This window comes from Penicillium pulvis, assembly GCF_028828015.1.
Source record: "Penicillium pulvis strain IBT 33274 chromosome Unknown scaffold_8_segment0_segment0, whole genome shotgun sequence".
Classification (NCBI taxonomy): domain Eukaryota; kingdom Fungi; phylum Ascomycota; class Eurotiomycetes; order Eurotiales; family Aspergillaceae; genus Penicillium; species Penicillium pulvis.
This window is the reverse complement of record NW_026643080.1, coordinates 2,392,578-2,411,255: the sequence shown is the minus strand read 5'-3', so window position 1 is coordinate 2,411,255 and position 18,678 is coordinate 2,392,578. Positions and strand designations below refer to the sequence as shown.

Here is an 18,678-nt window from a genome sequence, read left to right as displayed (position 1 = left end):
TCCCCAGGAATTATCCAGAAGTCCGAATAGAAATAAAAATAAAGAAAATCTAAAAGAAGACCATAATCTGGGGCTGAACGTTTTCGTCCCCAAATTCCGGCTGAGTATGTTAGCCGTTGCCAGCAAGTCAGACCCCAGGATTTTGGTCGTTTGACCACCAACGTGGCTGAAGATCGTAGGGAATATCCAAGACCGAGGCCAAAAAGATCTTTCTCGCTGGCCCCCGTTATGCGGTGCACCCAGCGAAGGGAAGCGTCCGTGACGAGAATAGCTTAACCGCGACACCTATCAGTTGGCGAGTCAGCCGGACCTCGATGCCCTTAGGCGACCAATGGTCGATGGTGCGACAATTCATCAGTCAGTAGGCCATTATGTATATCAGTCCCTCAGTAAATTGCAGTGGCGAGGGCTTGTTCAAACGACCACAGTGGCGTAGAAGATGGTCCAGGCTTTGCCTTCGGTTTAGACCAGTACATTGTTACCATTTGACTATGTATCTTCCTTTGACCTGTATACTATGACCAAAATCAGCATCATGATCCATGATTGTTCTGCCCAACAGGTCACAGGCTCTGAAAGGTTTTTTTTTCCTCATCTTTTTCTTTTTCTTCAGATGGTATAGATGACTATGTACCATTCCCTCGTTTTGCCTTGGAATTCGCAGTTGGATCCCAAGAGACGTTTGGTAGCAGAAGTTCCTCCGGAAACAGACCGGTATTGTATCTCCTCGCTGTATGCGTGTATGTTACCCGGGAGAGGAAATCGGGGACATCTGGAGGAAACAGGGCAATGTTATTGGGTACGGGAAAGGTACCGGGGTACGTCCGATAACACCGCGCACAGATCAAGTACCATGGCTGTACTGTATTTCGGGGCCCCGTGATGCAACTGAATTTTCTTCGCTCACCGACTCCGGGTCCAGGGTTTGGTGGCCAGCTGGCCGGATGTATTAGCATGTATATTTACGGTAATCTTACCAATTCTTTTTCGAAATTTCCAATTTTCCGTAAATTCAAAATTCAAATAATAAAAAAATGGATTTTCGATTTTTCGATTTTCGTCTTTTTTTGAATTTTGAATTTTCTTTTCCATAATTTACAATTTTCCCCCTCTTCCACTCCACTCCACTGCCGCCCCCGTCATTCTTATTATCGTTCCGACAGCCCTTTTCTCCTCCCTTTCTCTTCACCCATGCCCTTCACCATCAACTTCACTTCACCTCCCAACGCATACAAGGAAACGCGTCAATCTCTCTTTTAACGCGTTCCGCATCGACTCACCTACCGCCAAGGATTCTCCGCATCCGAACCCCGGTGGCGCCTTGACGGAATTTGAGACCACCAATTCAAACTCCAAAAAATCGACCTTTGCCTTCCGCCTCACGACCAGCTCAAATCAGCTAAAAAGCAATCGATTGCAACTTTAGTGCCGAATCTTCGATTGATTGACTCCCTGCAACAGCTTGCTGGGCCCAGACTTCGATTTTCCCAAGGCCAATTATCTCACCCGCACAATACTCGAGAATCCTCACCACCCATTTCCAACCGCCGTACGACCACTCTCGGGGAAGACGGCAACCCCGGAACACCAATATCTGCTCGAATTTGATTCAAATTGCTCCCATCATACCCTGGGCGCTCTCACTATGCCTCTCACAACCCCCGTCTTGACGGTGGATGCGGATAATATTCACAAGGTGGATACTGCAAATGCTCAGAGCCTTCATGGCATGTGGATGGGTAAGTTCTGATAGTGAATTTTATGGTCAATGAGGTTGTCTTTTGTTTGGCTAACAGGTATCTCAATAGTGTTTTCTAAATGTGCCGACTACATGGACCAGGGCCGCAGGCTCGAGAACCTAAGTTGGCGATTGTGGACTCGTGAGACCTTCTGCGTTGAGCCCGAAAGCTCCAAAGGTACTTCAGGACTGCTTAAGTTCCGTTCCGAGGCCGGTGATCTCCCGGAGCTCTCCGCTAGTGTTGAGTCGGCCGCGTCCGACCAAGCCGAACGCATCGAAGCACACATCAAACGACCTAAGTTCTCCGACTACCGCCCGGCTGTGGTTCGTGAAGACTCGCTAGCCAGCCTAGGCCGAGGAAAAGAGAAGCACATCACCTCGCTGGATCTGGAACGCATGGTTCTCAATATCAAGGAGAAGAAGAATCTCGAACCCATTGCTACTGTCGAGCCCGCCGCCCCTGTCGTTGATATCACACCCCGCCCATCGACTCCTACCCCGACTCCTCCTTCCGTCTCTACTGCTAGACAGGTTCCCGTGTTTCCCCGTCCGTTCCAAGAAGCCCACGAGTCTACCGAGTCTTGTTCGACTACTGCACCCGAAGGCAATGAAAGCGATGGAGCTGAAAATGCTGCTTCGGATACAAGTGTCTCGTCCTCAGGTGTTCTTCCTAGTGCCTCGGAATTGATTAAATCACCCAGCATCATTCGGGGCTTCTCGCCGTCCATGATCTCTTCGTCCTATCGGTCGCAAGCTAAGTTGGCCGTCGATCCCAGCCCTTCCCGCGCCACTACTCAACTTAAACCATCTGCGTTGAAGAAAAAGGGAGGCATGTTCACCTTGGGTGGATCTTCTGGTGACGATGATGAGAGTTCCTTTGAGGAACGAATGGTCGTCAAGCCAACTCAGGAGAACGCGACCGGTGGACTACTACGACCTACGACCAGCAACCCCAGCCCCTCGAAGAAGGTTGCATCATTCAGCGATGAAGTCGCTTTCCGACCAAAGAGCCCGATTCACCTCGACGAGGATGCGATTGAGACCGATGATGAGGTTTCTGAAAGTGCCATCGAGGACGACGAAGATTCGGACTGGGAGGACTCGGTCACAGAAAGCGGTAAATCTAGCGTGGACGAGCGACCGGAGCTCTTCAAACGAGTGGACTCTCGCCCTAACCTGGTCTCTCGCCGATCGCTCCTTACCATGATGATGCACCAGCCGCCCAACATGAGACAGACGAATGCGTTCCGCTCCAGTCCTGCCCTGCAGCGGTCTCGGTTGACATCACCCAACGGCCCGTCCATACCCGCTTCGCCCCCAGCAAAGGATGATGAAACCTTGACTATGCGTGTTCCCGACGTTCCCCGATCGAAGCCCATCATTATGAAGTCCCCGCCATCGCAATCCGCTGCTCATTCGCCTCGCACCACCCGTCGCAACATGCTTGCGACCGAGTTAACCGAGTCCCTTCGCAAACATCTCTTGTGGGAGCGCCAGCAGAAGAGTGCTACTGCCAATGCCTTCCTGAAGCGACGACACACTTCCCATGATGTGAAGAACCTACAAGAGTACCCTGGACCAAAGGGACCTCATCGAACTCCGGGCGCAGGGCCATCCGCCCCCGGTGACGCCAACCAGACTCGGGATAAGGACTTCTCGAAGAACGGATCATGGACTAACTATGCCACCGATTACGGTCCATGGGAATACCATGTCAAAGGCTGGTAAATGATACACCTGTGAACTCTCACTCTTACCGACACGCTACCGATTCTTGATACCTCTCGATACCCGTCTCGTTCGCGAGCGACTTCTTACTATCTTTCTCACCGACACGTACGATCATGAACATGCATTGCATCTAGGCGCATCTATGGATTTGTTTTACCCGATTTGGGTCTCATCGGGTCCGGGGTTTTGGTGTGTTTTACCATACAAGCATTCACTGGGCGCGTCCCTGTCTGGATCTTTCTGGACCACCTCCAAAGGAACGATCACCCATTACGACTTTAATATTCATGTACAGCTCAATCTCTTGTCCTTTCACCTGGGCCTTCAAATGGTTTATGAATACGGTCTTATCCTTCTATCTACCAAGAGATACCCCAAAGGTTTCTTCATGACCAATTTTCAAAACAAAAAAAATGGGTTTATCATTAGCGCATTGCAGACCTTTCATTTATTTTCATGGCTGCGGCAAACATGTTAGCTTTCATTACCTGGGGAACGGTTTTCTTTTTTACTCGATACCAGATACCATACTTCTTCTGTTTGGGTCCTGTGCAGCACGCCTGGACCACTTGTTCCCTGTACGCTACTCATGAATAATTGAGCGCTAAACAAAAACCTGGAATGAAACCAAGTGAATATTTTAATAAACTTCCCCTTATGCATCTCGTATTTATCAAAGTAAATAGTAGACAGTATAGACCAAGAAAAAGCATCACAAATCTTGGAAGAGGGCTGGCGCCATGCATCGCATCGACCTCAGTTGAATTGGCGGTCTAGACGAGGTCCATGTCCATGTCTATGCCCAACACATAATGTATTTACTGCTCGAACACCTGGAGGCTTATGGCTCTGCAGAAGTACGTTTGAAGGAAGTTCCCCGAAGACATAATCCTTGCGTTATCGGCGCCAGATAACAATCATGTGGGAGTCCGGGCGTTTCCAGGAGGCTTGGTGGCGTTGACACGTCAAAGGACAGTGAAGGAGGGTGGGAGCTGATTACTACCGAGTTGGTCACTATGAACTCATGGTTACACGCAAAAGAATATTTATCCACACAGTGGCTCTCTTGGCCAGAAGCTTGGATTGAAGGATTTGAAATTCATGTGAATTATTGATTGATGAAAAGCTCGGTCAGCTTCATTTCTCCATGTGGCCATGGGATGCTATGAGTAACCTCATCTTAATACATGCTACCCAGTATGGAGAACGGAAGTACGTATTGTGTAGGGCTATATTTCAATAGGACGCTATCTACAGTATCCACAGTCAAACGGTGGTACTGAGCTAATATAGCTATCGGATTTCGCAATCAAATCCTATTACTACCTGCCTAGGTGGGTATAGAATTGCGATGTCGGGGGACCCGACACAAAGGGAAGGATTCGAGGATCTACAGGCGGCGTAAAGTTAATAGAAAAAGAAAAGAAAAGGGGGTGTCAGGCGGACAAAAAAAGGATTCAGTCAAAAGAAAAACAGAACAAGGGGCTAAATTGACTGTCGACTCCGATCCTCTTTGTTTGGGGATAAGATGCGAACGGGCTTAAGAACAAAAGTACGAGGTTTCGGGGAAGTTGGGAAACGAAGTCTGAGAAAAATTTAGTTCAGAGTCGCCAGATCTAGCCCGGAGCCTTTTTCTCATTTTTGTCTATGGATTGTCACCGCACTGTTCGCTTCACATGCGGGACCATGACATGTGTTCTACATTAGCTCCTGCAGCCAGAGCTCTCAAGGAAGGCAGTGAGGAGCGGTGGTGGAGCTGGTTGGCATAAAGACTCGGCGAGATAAGCGCTCAGTCCTTGAGAGTGGTTGGGAGGGACGGTTTTTTCTTTGAAGAGATCTGGTCATCCCCGGACGATGAGAGGATATGTACTATGCAACGAATCGAGCTACACATGCATGGATACAGGGAACTGGGGTTCTCAGACATGTTCGGCGATCGGAGATGCCGTGGTGAGGAAGGCCTAGACTCGGCGGATATATAGATGCACTTTAAAATACTTTGCGCAAAGAGATCCCGGTGTAGCCTCATCATGACAATGCATGTTTTCATTATGATGCGGGGGAACAGCCCTGGAGGTAGCAGTTCTAAGTTCCATCGGATATACTCATAATTTTGCATAAGGCAACTCCCGATTTAGAAGCGCTGGCGATCTGAAAAAGGCAGGAATGGCGGATACTATTCTTGGTTCAGCCATAAGATACATGTACATTTCATGCATAGTTTCCCGCAGGATAGACGGAGTTGATGTCATTTTCCCTTCCTCCGGATCATGTGGTCTCAACAGTGGAGATCACGGGCATCCTCGTGACTCCGGGGAATTTTCCACTCCTCTTTGACGTTCTCCGATACGTTCTGTTGAACCATCTTTCCGTCTCGTCTATTTCATCCTTGGTTGAACATCCTGAACAGTATAGTGCTATGATCATTTATAGGTCCCCCCCGGTGCCAAAATACTCTACAAATGACGTAGCCATAGCCTCCCGGTGCTTGCCTCTTTGAGCATACCCGTGTGTTGAATCGAGCCCCCAAGTGGAACCGTCCAAACTCCCCACACTTTTCCCTCCTAAATCGCCCGACTCGAGTCGTGCGGGATCCTCTTTCCCCAGGCTGTGAGCTGTGACTGGACATCTCTCCGACCATGCCCGACATTCGTGGGTCTTTAATGAAAAAATTGCAGTAAAACGTCTCGATGTGCTTAGATCCAAAATTGTGATCCAGGGCACAAGTGACAGGAAACATGGTCTTCTTTCACCGAAGAAGACACGAAACTCCAAAGCTCGTGTTTTGACAAGCAGCTCACATTCTTCGTTTGACAGATTGTGCATGATCGACTTATTAATCCGATCAATTATTCACGGCTACACAGTGATCCCCGAGCCGCCGGGCAATTCTAACCGTCTCAGTAATGGTGCGGGAAAAATCCAGCCACCTCCAGGCCTTGACACACCTCTTAAGCCTATTCAAGCTATTAAATCCCCAAATATCCACAAGGAACGTTTGTGCCTCGATCTCAGCTCGCCTGGTCAAAACTAAGTGGATTCATAGTGGGTCGACCAAAACTTCGGTACTGGGCTTGATTCGCACAAGGTCCGCGGATTTTTCTTTCTGGGACGTCCCACCTGTAATGGTATGTTTTCCATAATGTGTATGATCTAGTAACATTGACATCTGGGGCCGGCATTGCTCCTTTGGGCACTGATGTTTGTTCACCATCTAAATGAGCATAACGGTGAGGCTCACAGGCAAGCAACGACACCATGGAAAAGTGGACTCAGGATTTAAAATTCAAACTACATTCTCTTGTTGGCTAGTCCGTTTTGATGTGCGTCATGCAATTCGGCATGCCGATGATGCATCAATTGATGATTTCTGCAGTTCCCGGTCCGACATCAAATTGAGGCCATACACAGTGCATAATCGACCAATCGCAACTATCGGGTCGAACATGCAGATTCCTTAATACATATCGCACTTGGATGTTTCGAACGTATACGAACACTGGTTTTAAGATGATTGCATGCGTCTATACTGGGCGCTGTTTATCTTGTTCTACAGATTCGATCGAGACCTCACATCACATATGCATGCGCTTTGTCAAGGACGGAGGACAGTATTCCAGGTGGATCATGCCAAAAACCATCATAGTAAACCGGTTTATACATCTTTCGGTGAGACTCTTTGAACTACACGCGTGTTTATACGTGTCAATCTTCAGCGCGTCCCCAATTTCACCGGTGACATCCCTTTTTTCTTCCTGGGTTTCTCCGAGCCTACTGCGAATAACAGAGCAATGGGCCAGAACGTCGAAAAGGGGGACGACTAACTTTAGTTGAAACCCTATCCCCATTGCTGCCCTGGTATCGGGATGCCGATACATTGGGCACCGGGATCCACGGTCTAAGTCCGAAGCTATTGACTAGTGCGTAGCAGGATTGCACGGATCACGATGGAGATGAACTGGTCGGTAACTCCGTCGTACAAAATGTACGGAAGGCCTCCACCACGCGGGAAAAAAACGACAATTGTGTGCGGCGTGATTGGTCTTCATCCGCGTGGGTCGAGCCTCACGTGAACCAGATTGGGGAGCTCTGTCCTCCGACAAATCATCACTGCTTAGAATCATGCAAGCCACACACGCACGGGAACTCCATGTATAGGAGTATACCAGGATCAGAACGTCGCAATCATATATCTGAATTGCAGTTACCGGCCATGATTGCCGGATCCGAATGCGGATGCTCTTGTGAGCGTGGTATGGAACAATCCCATGGTTTTTCAAAGTTGCACCGAGGGCTGGTTCTGGAAGGATTCTGGAAGGATGATCCGGTTGGTGCGTTTCACGACCTAGATGGCGCTAGGCTGCTTTGGGATTATGTCTTCTCTTTTAGGAAATTTACGATACGGTATTAAATTACCACTTGTTAGCGGTTTCTTTGTATTACACAGTGGAGCGGTATGTAAAATTGTACACATATACACGCCGGGGCATTAATGCCCTTGTTAGATATGCATCCTGGGGTACATGACAAGGAAGCCTATATAGTACAAGACAGCAACGTTAGCCTTGATGAAAGAAAGGAGCTCTTGAGATATTCCACCTTGCATTCAGGCATCAATTTGAAAGTCATATTTTTCCGACCGTTGGAATGTCCCCGAGCCTACCTCAAAGGCTGGGGAACCCCAATGCAACTAGTGGAGTCTATCAAAGCCACCAGACCAGGGTATCCCCAGTGCAGAGAAGGGGGTGTGACCATCTCAATTTTTCTCGACTAAGGTTGAAGCGCCGCAAAAAGACTTTCCCTGCAAGCAGTCCTGACACACCCGGCTTCGTTCTGAACCTTAAGCGCGGCAATGCGGTCCAAACTTTGAATCTGAATTGATCTGCGGAAAGACCAGATCGCATTCCGATTCACTGCTGATAGTGAGATCCATTTATTTTGATTAACCCATCTGTCATCTGATATTTTGTGGCAAATCATGTCCATCATTCCGGGGTATCTTTTACCGACTCGATATTGCACTTTACATTTATGATGATAATTAATACATTCTGACGCACGAAGTAACCTACTTAGGGAGGTACATAGATGTGCCTGCATCAGCAGGGTACTTATCTTTTTGGCTTATTCAAGGAAAAATCTTCACCTCATCTGATCCCGTAAGCCCCTTACTCTTACCGACGGGGGACCATCCTGTCGGTGTCTAGGTACTTTGGTGCAGAGCGGGGCTAAATCATAACCCTTTGGAGGCGTGCCCTAGTTACTAGTGTGCAGTCGGGCGGAGTTCTGGAAGCCGAACCCCTCATTCTCCGCGTAACGCGCGACCTGACCGCAAGAGCCGGGGTTGCGCGAGGATTCCTTGTTCAGGTAAGCCGATGGAGAACGGTGTAAGCAATAATGTTGCTCTGGTGGGGTAGGTAAGGTGGGAAACGAAGCAGCAAGAATTATGGAGAAATATCAAGAACAAATAAAGTTGTTTGCATTGTTTGTGGGTTATGTACACAATTCATTAACAGCCTAAGGCTTTGATTACGTTATTGTGCAGGCGTTACTAATGAGTTGTGCCTTTCAGGTTGTAATTGACATTGGTAGCTGACCCGCTAAGATGAGAATATATTTGTTTAGATATGATTGCCCTCGCACAAGAGAAATTGCCTCTGTATTCACTTCCTCTGAGTCACATTCTGTTGTCTTCATGAGTCTTCCATGGAAAGTGGTGAGTCAGATTGGATCATAGTGGCATGGCTACCCCACGTCGAGAACAAACTCAGCAAAAGGTCTTGGCGCCACCAGCTTCGGTAAACACTATATCTTCACTCTATCAGCATCAATCCTGCTTTTTTTAGAGCACGCGCCTCCGCCAATCCCGGTCCTTAATTGCAACACACTATTGCATTCTATTGCGCCCTGGCATTTCTTGCTCGCGCACCGCGGCTTGCCTGTTGTGCACTGCAGATCTGGTCCTGTCGATCCCGAGCAAGGTCACCCGATCTCTGCGTTGGCATTTCAAACGTCACCTCGCCTCGGTTTGTTTAGGGTCTTCGCCCCCATTATTGCACTACCGCCTACACCTAGACCCAGCGATATGGAGAACGGGTCAACTGACAACGCGGCGGGTCCGGAGCCCCAGGTCCATCGTAAGTTCCGTTCTGTTTTATTGGGCCCAAGACACATGGTGTCGTTGGTGGCTTGTCCCTCCTTCGAGACCTCCTTCACGGGCCCGACCTGCTTTTCGTGTTTTTGTCTTCCTGCAAGCCCTCCCCTGTGTGGCACAGCAGGTCCATGCAGACTCACCTCCACGCACGTTGAGCCACCATGACAACTCATGGATTGCCCTGTTGCCTTCGCTTCCACGGGTGTGGCCTTAACGGCGGCCCGCAACCTTTTTGATCACACGCTCATGGTCCTTCTACACAGGGACGGAACAGCCACCCTTGATGAGTGATGAGTTGTCAATCCCAACTTTGTCGCATGGCGTTACATCCACGCGGGAATCGAAGGCTGCTCGCCAATCATCAAAAAAGAAAACTGGCAAATGTCGCTATTTTGCATCCAAGAAAGGTACGTACTCTCAACTGTGTTCTTTTCCTGTGTTATGGGTTTAGCCGTTTTTTATCATTTTACTATCTTTTGTATTTCATGGTGGTGTTTTGGATACAATCCCTCTGAACAGTCTACAAGTGTTGACCTGAATTCTGGGCTTTGACCGATTGAGACATTGTGCCAGTCTATGACTCAATAGTTGAGTAATAGAGTGATCAATACTGGCTTTTTGTCCATTTTCTTATCTGCTTTATGCGTGGCTGAAATTTAAGATAAAAATACTTTGGCTGTCTACTTCCGATGCTGACCTCAGTCTAGGCTGTCGTGCTGGGCCAGAATGCCCGTATATTCACGCTAGTCCCACCAGCGAGCAGGCTCTGACTCCGGCTGATCAGCAGTCCGGGTCGTCTGCTCCCTTTAATATTAATCAGAATCTAGACCAAAATGTCGGCACCGCAGCCCGTCATACGGCTAACCCTGGGGGGCAATCAAATCAAGCCATCACAGCAGTTTCACATGCCGCTCAGCCTCAAAGGCCAATCTCAAAGGCAGAGCAAAATGACCCGAGAGAGTTCCAGCTAAACCAATTGAGACGACGATTCCAGCCAAAGGAAACGACGGATAGCGATGGATCAATCTTGGAGTTTGGATTGGCTCCCTCTGATCCTGATTTTCCGTTCGAGTTGGACAAGCTGCAATGCGTGCTCCGTGTCCCAAAGTCATATCCTGGTATAGGACGACCGAAACTCACGGTAACTAACCCTGAAATGGAAGCTGCATATCAAGCCAATGTTGCGAGAGGCTTCGATGATATTGTTGACTTTACAATGCGCACGAATGGCCGAGGAGTACTCCTCAATTGGTTGAATAGTCTTGATAAGCAACTTGAAAAGCTTCTTACCACTCTTGAAAGAGGTCCTAAGCTCACATTTGTGGCCAATATCGGCGACCGTACAGCCAGCAAAGGGCCAGCCCCAACAAATGCTGTACCTCAACATCAAGTTAAACTGCCTGTGCAGCCAATATCAGTGCCAGTGAATGCTGCCAAACCTGTAAAGCCATTACAGACACCCGTTACAAGAAAAACGTACACGGCCGAGGAAAGAGCCCAAGCCGAAAAGCGGAGATCAACAGAAGCGAAACAGCTCGAAGCTCGTCTGGGGAGACTTCCATTGTTCCAGAAGCGATCGGAGAATTCTTTCGTGATTCCGATTCAACCGAACAAGAAGGACCGTCTCCCAGGACAGCTTCAAGCGGTGAAAACAGTGAAGCTTCTCGTTCCCCAACTTTATCCACTGGAAAGTTCCTCAATCGAGATTCAGGGCATTGATAGTCCAGAGGCAAGATCTGTGGAATGTGGTTTTGCACAATGGGTAGCAAAGAACTCCCAGTTGAATCTGGTCTCTCAGATCAACTATTTGGCAAGTAACATGCATAATTTTGCCAAAACAGCCCTACCTGAAGTGGCCGAGTATTCTCAACATGAGCATTCTCAGGCGGCCATCGAGACTGTCTCTCCCGAAAAAGATCATTCAAACGCTGCTGAAGGAGTTGCTGAAGGGGTTGAAGACCCAGATCGACCGCATTTGCACATAATACCACGTCCACTTGAATGGTCTGTACCCGAGCGCAACAGTGACAGCGAGGTGACCGATGATTCAAGCTTTGATGAAGATTCTGAAGAGGACGAGGATACGAGCGACGGAGGCGCACCTGTCCCCGTGGCTGTTGACACACCTGGTCGCGGTGTTGCGCTCTCATTCCCTTTCCTCGAACTCTATGGAATCGAACTCTTGGAGCTCATGTATCTTGCTATCACAGTAAAGTGTGACAGGTGCAAGGAGTCAATGGATATCAAGAATGTCCCCAATATCGCAGATCCGAAAAACACGCCGAAAATCGAGTCATGCAAGAAGTGCGCCAATTCTATGAGTATCGGTGAGTTAAGATCTATCACAAATACTGCTGGGTATTCGAGCTTATGCATCTCATTAGGTTTCCGCAAGCAATTGATGCATTCTCATGCCAATCGTGCTGGATATCTGGATTTGGATGGCTGTACCATTGTGGATCTTCTTCCAAGGTAAGTGCTTACCTAGGCATCTAAAGTGCTCAAACAGTAGCTAACTTTGAGTGCAGCAACTTCATCCCGACTTGCTCTGAATGCTCAACCCCGTACCATGCACCCGGCGTATCTGCAGTCCGCGGAGAAAGCGCCATGGCTATGTGCCGTCATTGTCACAAGAAAATGGGTATGATCTTATCATATCTGCCTTGATTGTTGTCTAAATCTGACAACCTACAGTGTTCAAGGTTCCTGAGGTCAAGTTCCTAGTCGTAGGAACTGCTGCAAGTAAGTTTTCTTGAGTTATTTTTCATGCAATTCAAGTGACTCACCTTTGATAGTCTCCTCTCGGTCGGGTCTTTCTTTGAGAAAGAAGGTAAGAGTGCATAGTCAAGAGACCTGAGCCCATACTGAATGTTTTGCAGCCTAGAGAGGTTCTTGGAATCGTAGCTGGTCAGGAGCTTCCCCGGCGTGGTCGATGCCAACATTACTCGAAGAGTTTCCGCTGGTTCAGGTAGGTTGCTACACTTTTCAAAAAAAGAAAAAAAGAAAAGAAAAGAAAGACCAGAGGTAGATACTGACAAAAAGCAGATTCAGCTGTTGTGCGAAAGTGTTCCCATGCGACAAGTATGTTTGAATTAATCCTGCTAGCTTGCTGATTTACTAATCGAACTAGATGCCACGACGCAGAAACAGATCATCCAAACGAACACGCAAATCGCATGATATGGTATGTATGCCCGTAGTTCCAAACACCTAATCCGATGCTTACATTACTCAGTGGATTCTGTTCACGAGAGCAACACTTTAGACCAGAGAACTGTGGGACTTGCAAAGCAGTGCTTGTTGGTAAAGCTGGCAGTGGATTCTGGGAAGGAGGAAAGGGTACGAGAAATCGAGCTCTGATGAGCCGCAAAGGTATTTGCGTCCCTCCAACATTGTTCTTATTTGTTACTGATGAAGAAGCAGACCCCCGTAAATACAAACGCGTGGGAGCCACTGCTCCCGGTGGATCGAGCTCTAAGAAGAAGTAGGAAAGGTAGCATATATTACCAGTGACATATAGTTCAATTTAATATATTTGGCCTGTCTTGCCCTGCATTCTCGGTATTCTCTCCGACCTGCGGTAGCTGTCCCACTTTAGTATGACACCCCGCCATAATCGGAGCACCTCCGAAATGAAGATCAGGCTAAGATTGATGAACAGGCAGAATATTGGCAGTCACGATCACCTTAACAATCGTTCTTTCTACACACCACCAAGCACAACAAAGCATCTTAATCCACATCGCCCCACCATCATGAGCTTCCAACACTTCCATGCCGCCTTCGAGCAGATAACAGGGCCAACCCCAGAAATCAAATGCGACCTCGAAAACAACGTGTACCCCTTCGCCCACGAAGCGGGCGTGTACATCGCCTCCAAAGATCAGCTCTTCATAACCAGCAACCGCATATTTTCAGAAGACGGCAGTCAACGAGTCCAAATCTCGAAAATCCAATTAAATAACAACACAGCATGTGTCCAAGAAGAAATCCACCCCGACATACCCATGGCAAATGGCGGCGTGAATTATGAAAATGGCGTCCTATTCTGCAGCCAAGGAACGCTCGACCGACCCTCTAGCCTGATCCACATGGAAATAGAAGCACCATATAAGTGCACAACTATTCTAGACAGTTTCTACGGGCGGCAATTCAATTCGATCAACGATGTCGTCATCCACAGTGATGGATCAATTTGGTTTACCGATCCTATTTACGGATTCAAACAAGGCTATCGTCCGACTCCTGACTTGCCGGTGCAGGTTTATCGATATGATCCGGTGACTAAGTCTGTGCGAATGATGGCAGATAGATTTGGGAGACCTAATGGGATTTCTTTTTCCCCTGATGAGAAGGTTGTTTATGTCACCGATACGGATGCTGTTCAGGGAGATGGGAGTGTTGATTGGAGTCGTCCTGCTACGATGTGAGTTCCTCTCATACATCATCTATGCTGTTTTTCCTTCCTCTTTTGTACTACTTCAAACTCTGACGAAATTGATGCGTGTTGACAGTTATGCCTTTGATGTTGTTTACCATCATGGACAGCCATTCCTCACCAATCGGCGTGTCTTTGCTATGTCAGACAACGGTATTCCTGATGGAATCAAATGCGATCTTGAGGGCAATGTATACAGTGGCTGTGGTGATGGTATACATGTCTGGTCTCCGGGTGGTGTACTTCTAGGCAAGATGCTCATTCCTGGTGGTGTTGCCAATTTCTGCTTTGAAAAGCCTGGGAAGATATTGGCTCTGAACGAGACCCGATTATGGCGGATATCTTTTGCTCCGTCCTGCCGGGGAGCCTTGCTCAGAATATAAGGTTAATTCCCTGCCATTCGTGTGATCATCAGTAACTTGATGTTTCCTAAATCTTGTACTATCTAGATAGATACTTCCAAGGTTTATTAGATAGAGGAAACAAAGCTTTCACCGGGTCTAAATTTGGCCTGTATCTATATTATCAGAACTATAACAGGAACCTACAATCCCACGAGGCCCCAAAAAGAATGTAGATGTAATCTTAGCCGGCCACAATGCAGCGACACCCTTTTTCTTTCGTCTACAGAAAGTAGGCGAGGTTGAATGGATAGAAAAAGGCAAAAAAAAGATAGAAATGGGGCGAGCCGGGATTGAACCGGCGACCTCACGATGACAATGTCAGACTGTAGTGAACTTCAGTCGTGCGCTCTCCCAACTGAGCTATCACCCCTTGATATGATAAGAGGCTCAGTATTTGCACAATTGAGCGAAGTTTGGAACTTTGAGTTCTTATCAAGAAACCTTATATTCGTGCACGCACCGCTTGGTGAACTTGGATCCTAATATCGGACGGGGAGCTAACACCACAAAGAACATCGAAAATGTCTTTGGAGCAGCTATTCAAGCAAGGAGAAAATGACTTAGGGAAAATTGAAAACTTTGTACATATTAAGATTCCTCTGTCTCCGACGTTAACATTCCTCCGTGTGCCACCTTCGGGGGTTTAGAAAACTACAGCGATGGTGGACGGCTATAAAGACTACTCAAATGACGATTCTGCGTCTAGGTTCAAATGAAACGATGGGTTTTTTTTCAAATGCCTTGATCATTCTAGAAGCAAGTTCATTCTAGGTTTCAAAAGAAAGAAAGAAAACTTATCACCCACGCCGTCTGTCTCCGCAAGCTTTTAGGCTTTTTGCTCTCTCTTGTGCTTCTTTCAGGTCGAACCGTCCCCCATGGTTACTTTTCAGGTGATAGATTATGCATTGAATGCTTTTAAGCAAATTTTGAATGCGCAGTCGTTGAATGCTTTAAGCTTTATTAGAGTAACGGAGAGCCAAGCAATCCCAACAGAGAATGCCGGAAGCGACGGGAATATTGGAGAACAGCTACTCTGTTCGTGACATATGAAATCCTGAAGAGGGTATCAATTTCGAAGTCGTCTCTTCAGCGACAATGACAATCTATACTCAGCATCATAATTTACATCCCACGAGTAGTCGGGGCGCGCCTACTCAGCTAGCTGATGTGGCCGCTCTAATCTATTTGCTATCTACGGCGGCACACAAGTATATGATTTCGTAGATTGGTACGTTCTTGGGACTCTTTGTAAATCAAGTCTTTGCCTTGCTCCCCAAGACGTAAATAAATAACCCAGCTTTTACACATAAAACACTCAAATAGCCATGGTTCCCATCCCACAATTGATTTCCTCGAGCTTTATAAGAGATAGTCTGTTTCAAGGCCGATGCCAATTGCTCAACTTCTTAATTTCCAGCCTTATTGGTGGGATAAGGCTAGTTCTGTACTAAGTACACCAATCATGCTTCGTAGCTGGAGATATCAATCGAGTTAGCTTCTTCTCTGATGCCAGCCAGATTCATGTTCAGCCCACATATAGTTCAACACGTTATTTCGACACAGGGGCATTTACCCGTAGAATAACACCATTATCACAACTTAATTATCAATATAACCGAAAAAGGTCATCGTGAGTTTGATTTTCAAACGATAACCACTCCATACCCAAAGTCAAAGGGGTCTCTAATCTCACGCACTTGCCCAACCACAATTCAAGACACCCATAGAATTCTTAGTATAGGGAATATGTATTATTCTACATACCCATCTACTACTACCTACTACCTACAAGATTTATCGCAAATTCCTGAGTGGGATTAGACCTCAAAGTCCGTGCCCTGTCCCCCCAGAGCCTGAACAACAACTTTAGCCAGATGTCAATTAAATGGCACCATAAGACAACACAAACGCAAAAAAAGGGCATATGAGGCAAACTAATTGGGTGTCTAGCAACCAAAGACAGCAGCATGGGCAGAATATGATAGAAAGTTGAAAAAGCAAAAAGAAGATTGTAATGGGGCGAGCCGGGATTGAACCGGCGACCTCACGATGACAATGTCGGACTGTAGTGAACTTCAGTCGTGCGCTCTCCCAACTGAGCTATCACCCCTTAATATGACAAGAATCCCAGTACTAGTCGCTATATGCCAGCAGCAAGGAATTAGTGCTCAAAATATCATTGTCATTGCCGAGGTCGTTTCTGATGTCGGTTTTGTGGACAAAAAAGTGCGTAAGTGGTAAAAAAACAATATTTTGATGGGGCGAGCCGGGATTGAACCGGCGACCTCACGATGACAATTGTCAGACTGCAGTGGACTTCAGTCGTGCGCTCTCCCAACTGAGCTATCACCCCATTAGATGAAGGTTTTTAAGGGAGTTTGTCGATGAATAAAATGATTGAATGTCTAGTTGGGTGATTGATCTACATTGATTAATAAGATGCTCAATCCCCAGGCTATGTATGTTAGCTAAGTAATTGCGGACAGGCAATACTGTATATTTTTATTTTATAGTATAAGACTCCCATTATTGGCTTTGCATTAACTATTCATGTTGATTCATTTTGGCTCCCACAATTTGACAATTATCTGAAGAGGATCCCACGACTATTTATGAGCTGTGTATGTGGGGCACTAAAAAAAATTCAGATAAATTGCAGACAAAAAGAGATAGAATGGGGCGAGCCGGGATTGAACCGGCGACCTCACGATGACAATGTCAGACTGTAGTGAACTTCAGTCGTGCGCTCTCCCAACTGAGCTATCACCCCCTTGTATGGAATAAGCTTGGATCTTTGCCTAGATGACCAAAAATCCCAATAGGCGGTAGTGAAACGAACGAACTTCGAGAATCATTCCAAGTCGTTCGATTAAGTTTTGGTTACACCACAACACTTGAGATAGTACAAAACTGTATATCTCTGGAGATATGGATGCTTCTCTATGTACGTCTTGTGTTTGCATTATTGCCCAGATGCTAGCGGACGTGTAAAGAATTCAAAAGGTCATAATCGCATCCAGCTGCTGCTATATATTTTGTTCTGCCCGGTATATATTTCGATGCAAACCAACCAGTGGAGTTGTCGCAAACCCTTGCTCGACTGACGCAAAAAAAGGAGTCCCTAATTTATCCACTCCATAACTTGCGATGACTTTTCGTCCTCTATCAGACTTCAGATATTCGATGAACTTGGTTATCTCTTCGTTGGAACTGGAACTTCCCAGTGGCGTATGAAGAGCGTAACAAGAATTCATCAGTAAATGGAAAGGATCAGTAGGCTCAAAAAAGACAGCCCAATTGGCCACGGTACGCCGACTGACCTGCTTCAGGAGAGTCGACCGATCAATAAGTAGATATGCCCCCGTGGCGGTTGCAAAGGATACTGCATCTGCCGGGTTATACGTAGTTTTGATGTACCACTTCGATGAATTGGAATTTGCCTCCCATGGATGACGATGGCATCGGCTCCAGATTTCACGTTCTTTATACATAGTCGCTGACCCATCGTTTCTGTTGTAAAACAGGCATTGGCTTGAGGCAATTCGATCAAAAGCTTCCTCAATAGACTTTACTTCACTGACACTAGCTGGGTCGTGTTCTGGGCCAACTAGCGTGAAGTGATCATGGAATATACATCCAGCATTTTCAGCCCAGCCTTCGGAGATGGCAATCTCCTCCTGCTCACGTTCATACGTGAGAGCAATGTCCACATATCCCTTGAGAAGCGCCAGCTGGGTGTTTCGAGAATGGTTGCAAATCCACTCGATTGAGCCTGGGTTTCCCCTCATTGACAGGTAGTCTCTGGCTAAAGTCCCTAATAGTCCCGTTCCGCCTGAACAATGAGCTTTGTTTTTGGTGTAGGTCTCTTTGTGCTATGGATGCGTACCTGCTCCCCCATTTCTATCGAGATACTGTGGTTAGCTGGATTTCAAGGCTCATCCTGTGGCGGGAAGGTCTGACATACCCGATCTTTAAGATCACCTCGCCTTCTCCAAATATTTCTAACGGAACTGAAGAAATATCTCCATGCTGTTGAATCACGGTATTCATTATTTTGGTCATTATGAAAGTCATAAGTGTGTACGTGAAAGGAGGTTCGTCATGAAATGAGAGGTGGTGTCAAGTTCTAGTGCGGGGTCAGAGGCGAGTGATACAGTTGGACCTCTTCCTGTGTATATCGCATGGTTCAGGCTTACTATTCGACCTCGGTTGT

At 47.1% G+C, this 18,678-nt stretch overlaps 3 protein-coding genes across 3 annotated transcripts; 2 read left to right on the top strand and 1 right to left on the bottom strand.

Annotated features, from left to right (window-relative positions):
• The first annotated feature begins 1,399 nt into the window (after window positions 1-1,399).
• On the top strand, window positions 1,400-3,857 carry N7503_010320 (uncharacterized protein). The gene is made up of 2 exons (XM_057069866.1): window positions 1,400-1,739; window positions 1,809-3,857. The coding sequence occupies exons 1-2, from the start codon at window positions 1,646-1,648 to the stop codon at window positions 3,464-3,466; spliced, it is 1,752 nt and encodes a 583-aa protein (XP_056916477.1). The 5' UTR covers window positions 1,400-1,645; the 3' UTR covers window positions 3,467-3,857.
• Window positions 3,858-9,554: 5,697 nt separating this feature from the next.
• Window positions 9,555-14,444, top strand: N7503_010319 (uncharacterized protein; the record flags this gene model as incomplete). Its single annotated transcript, XM_057069865.1, has 14 exons — window positions 9,555-9,606; window positions 9,887-10,030; window positions 10,331-11,950; window positions 12,008-12,095; window positions 12,152-12,264; window positions 12,318-12,365; window positions 12,419-12,453; window positions 12,503-12,591; window positions 12,669-12,704; window positions 12,754-12,807; window positions 12,859-12,995; window positions 13,047-13,107; window positions 13,285-14,049; window positions 14,138-14,444. The coding sequence occupies 14 exons, from the start codon at window positions 9,555-9,557 to the stop codon at window positions 14,442-14,444; spliced, it is 3,549 nt and encodes a 1,182-aa protein (XP_056916476.1).
• Window positions 14,445-17,491: 3,047 nt separating this feature from the next.
• Window positions 17,492-18,527, bottom strand: N7503_010318 (uncharacterized protein; the record flags this gene model as incomplete). Its single annotated transcript, XM_057069864.1, has 2 exons — window positions 17,492-18,266; window positions 18,430-18,527. 2 exons carry the CDS (start codon window positions 18,525-18,527, stop codon window positions 17,492-17,494), a joined length of 873 nt encoding a protein of 290 aa, XP_056916475.1.
• Between the last annotated feature and the right edge of the window lie 151 nt (window positions 18,528-18,678).